The sequence below is a fragment of the Palaemon carinicauda genome, chromosome 8 (genome assembly GCF_036898095.1).
Source record: "Palaemon carinicauda isolate YSFRI2023 chromosome 8, ASM3689809v2, whole genome shotgun sequence".
Classification (NCBI taxonomy): domain Eukaryota; kingdom Metazoa; phylum Arthropoda; class Malacostraca; order Decapoda; family Palaemonidae; genus Palaemon; species Palaemon carinicauda.
This window is the reverse complement of record NC_090732.1, coordinates 107463343-107473342: the sequence shown is the minus strand read 5'-3', so window position 1 is coordinate 107473342 and position 10000 is coordinate 107463343. Positions and strand designations below refer to the sequence as shown.

Here is a 10000-nt window from a genome sequence, read left to right as displayed (position 1 = left end):
GTAATCTTAGGTAAGAACCATAGGAACGAAATATCCTGCCCCCCATTGGTAGGAAGTTCCCATGGGCTATGCCGACGTCAAAGTGGTATTGAAGGGCTATTCATCTTGACAGAAGAACTTTTAAGAGCTGAGAGATGAAGCAGAATGTTTGATATTTGTATAGGAACATTCTGAAGTAGGACAGTGGTGGTTGGGCACTGTGTGTAGAGTTCATCTCCTGATTATCAGAAGTAAGTATTCATGTAGGAACCTTACTGAGGCAAGGTGAATATAATTTAGGAATAGACATCTTAAATTCTTCATGACCATAAGAAAGGAGGAATAAATAAAACTATGACAGTATGTATTTCATAGTAAGTAGGAGCTGAAAGAGACGCATAAGTAATAAAATAGAAATTTTATTTCACAATGCAGAAATTAAATAATTTACAGCAAAAGTAAAGTTCATTTACAGTAATAATAATGTACATAGAAATAAAGGCTTGCTCTTGAATCTGAAAGGGAATTTCAGGATTAGTAGGTACTCGTTCTCGAGGAACGCAAGTCTTTAAATAACACATCATGCTCAAGGCATGCGGCACTTGTGTGACACTATGACATTTCACCTGGGATAAGAACAGTTATAAAAGCACTAAGTGTTTTTAGACATCACTATGAATCACTCGAGGGTCAACATAGGCACCCGAAGAGTTAGAGTCCCAAGTAACTCACTGTTCTACGCAGAGTTAGGTGCAGGTTTCATAACACTACCTGCGGCTACCACAAAATGTTTGATTTCGTGCACTTGTTTCACATAATGTTTAAAGAAAACTCGCGAGGACTTCCAGCCCGTAAAGTTTTTAAGGCTCTCAAAGTCCATGCTCTGAAAGAAGTTCAGAGAAGATGCCACTTTTCTAGGATCATGACCAGCGGGTGTACTGTTCGGATCCGCTCTGCGAATGAAGTAGGTGATTTTCGCTCTTAATTGTTTCAGTGACAGGTCGCTGCCCGATGTTTCTCCTTTGAAGAGTTGGCCTCCACCAAAGTTTGAAGTTCTGCGAAGATAGACCTTGAGGCTCTCTACTGGACATAGAGAGACATCCTCCTTCAGGGGGCATATTCTCCAAGGGCCCCATCTTTTGGTGGGTAATTCATTTTTGGCGAGAAACGTCGGATCAGGGGAGAGGGTCACTTCTCCTGAATCAGCAAACAGGATGTGTCCCTCTTCTCTTGATAATGCCACTATTTCGCTGACTCGAGCTCCCGAGGCGAGAGCAAATAAAAATATAACTTTCTGAGTCAGATCCTTGAGGGGGCATGAATCATTGTCCAAGTTGGAGGCGAAATGGAGCACCTTGTCTAGTGACCAGGAGATCGGTTTCGGAGGGGGTGCTGGGCGTAGGCGAGCACATGCTTTCGGCAGTTTGTTAAAGATGTCGTTGGACAGATCAATTTGGAAAGCATATAGAATTGGTCTAGTCAAAGCCGATTTGCAGGTTGAAATCGTATTGGCTGCTAATCCTTGTCCATGAAGGTGAATGAAGAAGGACATACAGAAATTAATGGTGATTTCTTTAGGATTTTTTGCTTTAACAAAGGAGACCCATTTCCTCCAGGATGATTCATATTGCCGTCTCGTGGATTCGGTCTTGTATTCCTCTAGGAAGTCTAGACTTTTCTTCGAGATCCCAAACCTCTTCTTTGCGGCAAGGGAGAGAAAATCATGAGATGAAGGTCCTTGATTTTCGATGATGAAGCGAAGACAGTCGACTTCTGTACTTGTTGAGAGAGAACTGGGCCCGGGAGAGGGATCAGCTTGGGCTGCAGCTCCAGGACCAGGGGGTACCAGTTGCTCCGGGGCCACTTGGGAGCCACTAGGGCCGCTGTCCCTTTGAAGGTTCTCAGTTTGGAGAGGACTTTCAACAGAAGGTTGGTGGGAGGGAACAGGTATATCTTCGACCATCTGTTCCAGTCCAGTGACATGGCGTCCACCGCTTCTGCTTTGGGGTCCTCGTACGGGGCTACGTACAGAGGAAGTTGATTGTTGTCGCTCGTTGCAAAGAGATCTATCTGAAGTTCTGGGACTTGATGAGAGATGAAGGAGAATGATCTTGCGTCTAGAGACCATTCCGACTCTATCGGGTTTGTCCGAGATAGAGCATCCGCTGTCACGTTGCGGAATCCTTGTAGGTGAACTGCAGACAGGTGCCACTTCTTCTTCTCCGCCAGACGGAAGATTGGGAGAAGCACCTGATTTATCTGGGGCGATCTTGAGCCCTGGCGATTGAGACAACGAACTACCACCGAGTTGTCTAGGGTTAGACGGATGTGGATCGAGGGCGGCGGGGATAGCTTCTTCAGAGTAAGAAGGACCGCCATGGCCTCCAAGATGTTTATGTGGAACGTCTTGAATAGTGGAGACCAGGTCCCTTGAGCTTGTTTCAGGTGGGAGTGACCTCCCCAGCCCTCCAGTGAGGCATCCGTGTGGATGTTGAGTGATGGAGGAGGGTGTTGGAGAGGAATGGACCTTTTCAGGGCCATTGCTTCCGACCACGGCTTTAGGAGGCGTCGAAGTCTGTTTGGAAGCCGTCTCTTGAGGTCTCTTCGAGCGATGGATGCCGATCGTCTCCAGACTCCCGCGGCATCCTTTAGCTGTGCACGAAGCACTGGGTTTGTCACTGAGGCGAATTGTAGAGAGCCTAGAACTCGTTCCTGCTGTCGTCTTGAAATGCGTTTGGATTTCAGTAGTCGCTTGACAGACCCTGCTATTTCCTTCCTTTTCTTCTGGGGGATGGAAAGGCGGTGTGACTGAAGATTCCAGTGGATTCCCAGCCACTGAAACTTCTGAGCCGGAGAGAGGCGAGATTTCTTCTCGTTGATCTTGAATCCCAGGTTTTCTAGGTACTGGGTAACTTCGTCGCAAGACTTTGTACACTCTTCGGGCGATGGAGCCCAGACTAGCCAGTCGTCGAGGTAGGCCATCACCTGGACGTTTCTTAGGCGGAGCTGTTGTACTATGGCATCCGCCAGCTTTGTGAAGATCCGAGGGGCCACATTGAGGCCGAATGGCATGGCCCGGAAGGCGTAGCTTTTCCTTTGGAGTCGAAATCCTAGGTAGGAGGAAGCGTGATGGTTCATTGGAATGTGCCAATAGGCATCCGCCAGGTCTATAGAGACCGTGTAGGAACCTTGAGGCAGAAGGGTCCTTATTTGTTGAAGCGTCAGCATCTTGAATTTGTTGTTCTCTATGAACTTGTTGAGGGGGGATAAGTCCAGAATGACTCTGAGCTTGTCTGAGTCCTTCTTGGGAACGCAAAACAGTCTCCCTTGGAACCTGGTGGACTTTACCTTCCTTATCACCTTCTTGTTCAAGAGGTCTAGAACATATTCTTCCAGAATGGGGGTCGATTGTTGGAAGAACCGCTGGAAGATTGGGGGTGGTTGCACCCAACTCCAGCCTAGACCGTTCTTGATGATGCTGTGTGCCCAAGGATCGAAGGTCCAACGATCCTGGAATTGGCGGAGTCTTCCTCCCACCGGAAGCACTTCATTGCTTCTGGTGTCCCGAGGACTTGTTGCCTCGGCCGCTAGCTCCCTTTCCTCCTCTACCTCTGGAGGGACGACGAGAGGCGTCTCTGCTTGCACCCCTGGACGAGCCTCTACCTCTGGCATGAAAGGTAGTGGATGGCTGCTCAAAGGCAGGGGTGAAGACCGGTGACTGTGACAACACCGGTTGGGGGACCAATTGAAAGGTCTGTTGTGGTTGGGCAACCACTTGGGAGGTAGCGGGTCCCGGAAACTGACGTCTTTGTTGACGTTGCTGGGGTTTCGGCTTCTGAGGTTTCCTCTTAGGCTGAGGTCCATCGTCCTGAGAGGTTTTCCTTTTTCTGGACATGCCCCACTTGTGGAGAAGGTTCCTATTCTCCGTGGCGGCTCTGTCCGTTATTTCCTTGACAAGGTCAGAAGGAAACAGGTGCTTTCCCCAGATGTTGGAGGAAATCAGCCTCCGGGGTTCGTGTTTCACGGTGGCACCGACAAACACGAATTCACGACAGGCTCTACGAGCCTTTATGAAATGGTACAAGTCCTTCATTACCGTGAGTAAGTGGGATTTGGCCAGTACCATGTAGTGATCGGGTACTGCTGTGTCACAGGCCATAACTTCAAGTTGGACTTGATGAGAAAGAGACGCTGCAAGCCTCTCCTTCGTGTCTTGTTCCCGGCGAAGGAGGTGATCATTGAGCTTAGGGAGGTCTTCATTAAACTGACGTCCGGCGACGTCAGGATCGAGCCTACCCACAACGAAAGTATGTTGGACATCTTTCCATTGTCTAGTGTCAGGGGGTGTCACGATGGAGAAGGGTCTGCACTCCTCCAGTGCAGGGCAGGGTTTTCCTTCTTCCGCCGCTTTAAGGCATGCAGCCAAGGCCTTTTCCAAAAATGGAAGAATCGCAGTGTCAGGTGCGACATATGTAGGATGCTTCTTGCTCAAGGCAGGAAGCTTAGAGCAGGTAAAGCCCCTGCTCTTAAATGCGGAGGCTAGCATAGCCTGGGCCTTTGCGAGATCGAACACTATCTCTTCTTTAGGTTCGGTCTCCTCCTTCGAGGCAGGTTCGGAACGAAGCCGGACGTAACAGTCCGGGTAGGCCTCGAAGCTTGGGAAGAATTCCACATCTTCCAACGGGACCGTGCCGATTTTGTCACTAACAAAGATCCTGCCGGTCGCAATAACCATATGCTCTGCATACCTCCACGGGTTGGCATGAGAGCAAGCTGGGAGATCCTTGACCGAGATCTTCTTCGGTTCTCTGGATCCAATCATAGACCTGATGGACTCCTGGTTCTCCTTCAGTCTGTCGTCCATGACAGCTCTAATCAGTCAGATCAGTTCTTGGGTAGAAGAGGAAGGATCCGGGGTCGAGGAGGTAGACGGGATGGACACATCCGTCGGTGTAGGAGTAGGCGGAGGGATGGACGAGGGAGTAGCTCCAATCTCCGACTCGGTGTATTCCACCTTGTCTTCGTCCTCTTCGGCTCCTTGAGCCATAAGCGTCTTCTCCGTGTCTTCCGAGACGTCAGAGATCTGTTCATCATCCTCGGAATCTAAACGACACTCGTGCATGGACTGAGCCATGACCACATCAGGTTCCACCGTAATTTGGACAGTGGGGATTGCTTCCTTTGGAACCACTGAGTCAGGGGAGGCCTTAGGGAACAACAGGGACCTCAGTTCTTCGGTGGCCAGGTACGGTCCAGTAGCATTTCTTTGAAAACCACGCACCCACTTGCGCAGTTTCTCACGAGCAATGTCTCTAACCTCCGCTGAGGGAGGGTTATGGAAGGCCTCAACTAGGTAGGCCTGGCAGACCGTACATTCCAGTGGATTCCAGAACTTCCAATCCCCTTTCTTGTCTGAGCAAGGGGCGTGAGTCCTGCACGCCGTATGTCCGTAAAACTGGGAGCGTTTCACAGCACAGTATGCGAAATCGCACTTCATCTGCTCCTCCTGTGGAAGAAAGAGAAAATGAGTATGGGGGAGTCATAGGAATGGCTCTTAAATTAAGTTAATATTAATCATTAATTTTAACTTAAAGAAGGTGTGATGCATAGAGAATGAAACAGTAAAGGAGAACACGCTCCATGCATCTCGCCCGGCTGGTTACCATAGGCTTGGTCCTGGGATAATCCAAATGACCGAGATCATTGGATATAGTTTCCTAGGATTCCCATTATATTGGAACTCCATGGAAAGCCAAGGACAAGGTTGGGATCGAATTCATTCGGTTCCCAGATAAGAGCCAGAAGGTCTCATTAAGGGAAACTGCTTCTGGCAACCAGCCGTGCTAAGATGCACATAGCATGCTGGAAATAGAAGAATGCAAAGAGACAGCATGATCACTAATAGAGCAGTACTAGGTACTGATCTTAGAAGCAAAGCAGCTTATCTATTTGCAAGGTAGGGCTATCTTAGTCTTATGATAGCTACAGAGAGGGGGTGCAAGTATTCTTGACGCCTCCGGGGCATCCGGCAAGCCGCCGGCACGCCGGAGCTCGCTCCGGCATAGATTCTGGCACTAGAACAGACAATTTACAAAGTCAGTTAGATACCAGGATGGCGGCCGCCGGCACAACGGCGGCACGCCGGCAGGGAGCGGCGGCTCCGGCAGCCAGAGGATGCCGGATTGGTGACTGGGGTAAGGATGGTACAGGTAGTATCGGGTTGCCGGCAGTATATGCCGGCACTCCGGAGATCGACCGGCAAGCGGACGATTAGATAGGAGTAGGAGAGCTGCCGGTAGTAGCCGGCGGCAGCCGGCAGTCCCTCGGTACACGGGGGGCTGGCGGCAAGGGTAGGGAAGTCACCAAGAGGGAGGCAGGTATTGCCGGCAGAAGAGGCGGCAAGAGACCGGCACCCGGATAGATAGAGAGACAGGGGGAGGGGGGGAAGGATGCAGGAAGTACCTTCAGGGTTCCAGACATCCCTCCCCCTCCCTGAGGGGGTGTACCCATGATAGAGACAGGCTCTATCATCCATAAGCAGGGGTCACTAGGGACCGGGAGCAGGTAGCCCAAGGGAGGACTAGGGAACACCCAAGAGGGGGGGGGGGGGAGACTCCCCTATGCAGAGCTACACTAGTAACTAACCTTATAGGACACTATGAAGGTATATGTACCAGAGCGGACTGCACAAGGAAGCTCGGGTAGCCCTACTCTTTCACCCTAAGGAGGAGTTGTAGGACAGGGGACAGATGAGTATAAACTAACCTAAGCATAGGCTAGGCTATACAAGAGATAGGTGGGGAGGGAGAAGAGAGGGGTCTTCCCAGGAAGGGTTTCTGTACCAGAGCGGCCACAAAGGGAAGGGAGGACACTCCCTAACCTAAGATTAGGCTGATCGGCTAAAACGGTGCAAGAGTACAGTTTCAGCATGGAACAGAGAAACCTTCCTAACCCGGCCTAGATCAGGGCTAAAAGTCCTGAACTAGGCAAGGAAGAAGACGTATCGCTATCGCAGGAAAGTCGTAGACTATCCTAGCCATAGAGGTAGGCTAGCCTAACCTCACTCTCAGACGCAATCCTAAAGGGGGTTCATTCCTTTAGGGAGGACTGAGAGGCGATATAATACTCTATTAGACAATAAATCCCTTTACTCAGAAAAGGGATCAAGGCTAATTAGAGGGAGTGCCAAGGCAGGGGATGAAGGAAGCATATAGGGGTCCTAAGGTTAGGTTAGGCTAGTAAGAATCACTGACTAGCCTATCCCCTATATGGTCCCTGAAGGCGAAAACATTTGCATCACTAGTCAAAAGTATTGTAAAATAATAATGCCACTATCTTCATAACTTAGTCTAGGATCACTGATAAATCATGCATGAACACTTGTATATAGGCTCCTGGCCTGGGGGCTATAGTAGCCGACTGGTATGAGGTCAATCGATGACCGATAAAAAGCGTCTAAACACGATATAAAAGTTCCTAGCTATGAAGACTAAATAAACTAATGTATTCGATTAGTATATAAGGCCGGAAGCGTTGTTGTGGCTAACTAAATAGAACATGCAAAACAACAACGACGCCATAAAATGGCGGGTCCGGTAGAGGCACAGCTCTGCCACAAAACATCAATTATTTCGCGAAATAATATTTACTTTACGGCCAGAGCTTAATTAAACAATACTGGAACCTTGTACTCAACTTTCCAGAAGAAGGCGAGGCTGAAGGTAACGACATAGCGAAGATGCAAAGCGATAAAGTTCACACAAGGGAAAATCCGTCTCAGTAGGGCAGCTACTAAACAAAGGATAAAGACGCGCGTGACGTCATTAGAGCAATGGCGTCCGTTTGTTTACGTCTCGAGTATCAGTAGTAGCCACGAGTGAGATTAGCTGTGGAACGGCTCCCAGCTATTCTCAGCCCTTACACACCGAAGCGTTAACTCTGTTCGGGGTGGAGATAGCTATGTGGCACGACCAGACATGCGTGTCCCCTGTTGTATTACGATGTCTTAAAGGGAAACCTTTGAGATACTCGCTCCAGAAGTTAGAATTCTGTGATAACCTGTGGTTAAATTCTCTGGGAATATCTTAGTAGTCTTATACCCAAGGAAGCTACCAAACAGGAACCTTCCATCAGGACGCCATGGCTTGAGCCCAAAAAAACGTATTACAGGGACGGATTTAAAAATAAAAAAATCTTCAAGTGGTAAAATCCGTCATGTAATTAGGACTCGTCAAGTATTAAGGATGGCGCAACGAAAGACCAAGTTCTCTGAGATTAAACTCTTACTGAACTTGTTGAATGCTTTGTAAAATCTTTTACAACCTGTCAATTTTTAATAACGCACCAAATCTTTATATGCAAAACATACCTTTTTGTGTTTGATGAGAACTAGTCATTCGCTAATCTTACATAACAGATAGAGTTTTTCTTTATGAGAGTTCCTCAGATATTACTTTCCAGTACAAAACTCTGATAAGCTTTTGATGAAGTACTTACAAGCTTTAATCATATGACAGTATTCAATGTTTAGGAGTCATTTTCTATAGTTGTTTGCATAAACAATACTAAGCTATAAAATAATAATAACAATGGAAATCATATGGAACGGTTATTGTTCCTGGATCATAAATCAAAATTCGGATAATTTTAAAGAAAATAGAAAACGAACACAGCCATAAATTCATCTTTTCCGTAAACTCTAATTTATGGACAATTGCATCGAGAGGAACCAATCTGCATAAAACAAATAAAGCATTAATCAAAGTCATGTTGAAATGCAAATGAATCCATCCCAAAAGAACATTTGTCGCCCGGTTCCCACTTGTCATAATCCATCTCGACACTTGCAAAATGATAAAATAGCAGAGAGCATTTACGCCATCATGAACATGAACATCAGAACGACCATAATGTGCTGTTCCGTTTTTTTTTTTTTTTTTTTTTTTTTTTTGAGTTAGGGGAAGTTTTCTATCCGAGTTTACACAATCATAGCAGTCCCCATCCAAATTAGAATATGGACAATGCGCAGTGTCAAACATTCTAACATGAAAACGGAACTTTTAACGTTTGTGTACATAAGGAAAGCATGGGAACTTTACATTTGTGTTTTGCATATTTCTGTGACTACGTGCGAGTAAGCCTAGGCCAACATGAAGATACATACCTCCTCCCATTTCCTAGTTTCCGACGACGTCCCAGAGTCCCTTAGATTCATGATCTTCAGCTCCACGTCCTTCCGGGAACCATCCGGTAGAAACTGCACGAGACCTCTCTTGTTGTTATCTAGATTTTCGTACACCTTGTCGTAAGGGATGCTCACATTCTTAAGATATCTGTAATAGGAGAAATTTCATATATACTCCATGAATGATTGGTGGACAGGTGAACAGCAATCAAAAGAAAATCAGATGAAATACTATTGAGCAATAGCAACAGCCGACCTGAAATAAAAGTAAACATGGTGGACATGAAAGGTCTTGCTGCTCATAGAAATGTAATCACTGGTTTGAAGCGGGTTAAAGTCGACGACTAATAGCTGTGGCGAGAGTTCATAAAAGCAGACGTGGAAAGGAATAAAGAAAATAGCGAAATGATGTATGAAAGATTGATGAGTAGGTGAAGGGTGATCACAATTTAAAACAAGTAAAAAGGGATGACTCAGAATGATGAGAGATTTGGGAGAGAAATAACAGGAACTGTTATTTAAATGACCTAATAAAAATAACACAATATGCACTAATTGCTGGTATCAGGTAATAATGGTTGAATTGAGTAAAGCCATGTCCACGCTGGCATTAAAAACAGACTGCAGAAAGAACGGAAAGATTTATGTATACAGGAAACACAATGGCCATAAAACACGACATTAGAACTGCAAAATAGAAACAACGATGTAAACACTCACGCCAGAAAGCAATGAGGGCATTTGAATAATACCATGAACGAAAGAGAACAACAATAACAAGTAGGTAAAAGCGGCTGAAACAAATACAACAGTAAAATAAACTAAAAGAGCCGAAAA

The 10000-nt window shown here is 46.7% G+C and overlaps 1 protein-coding gene across 3 annotated transcripts in view; it reads right to left on the bottom strand.

The window, feature by feature from the left end:
• The window catches only part of Nmdar2 (NMDA receptor 2), a 1133867-nt gene that overhangs the window by 188065 nt on the left and 935802 nt on the right, over positions 1–10000 (bottom strand). For all 3 annotated transcript variants that reach the window (XM_068378799.1, XM_068378801.1, XM_068378800.1), the window contains exon 7: positions 9143–9311. In XM_068378799.1, the coding sequence (XP_068234900.1) occupies positions 9143–9311 (169 nt within the window). The remainder of the gene's footprint in view (positions 1–9142; positions 9312–10000) is intronic.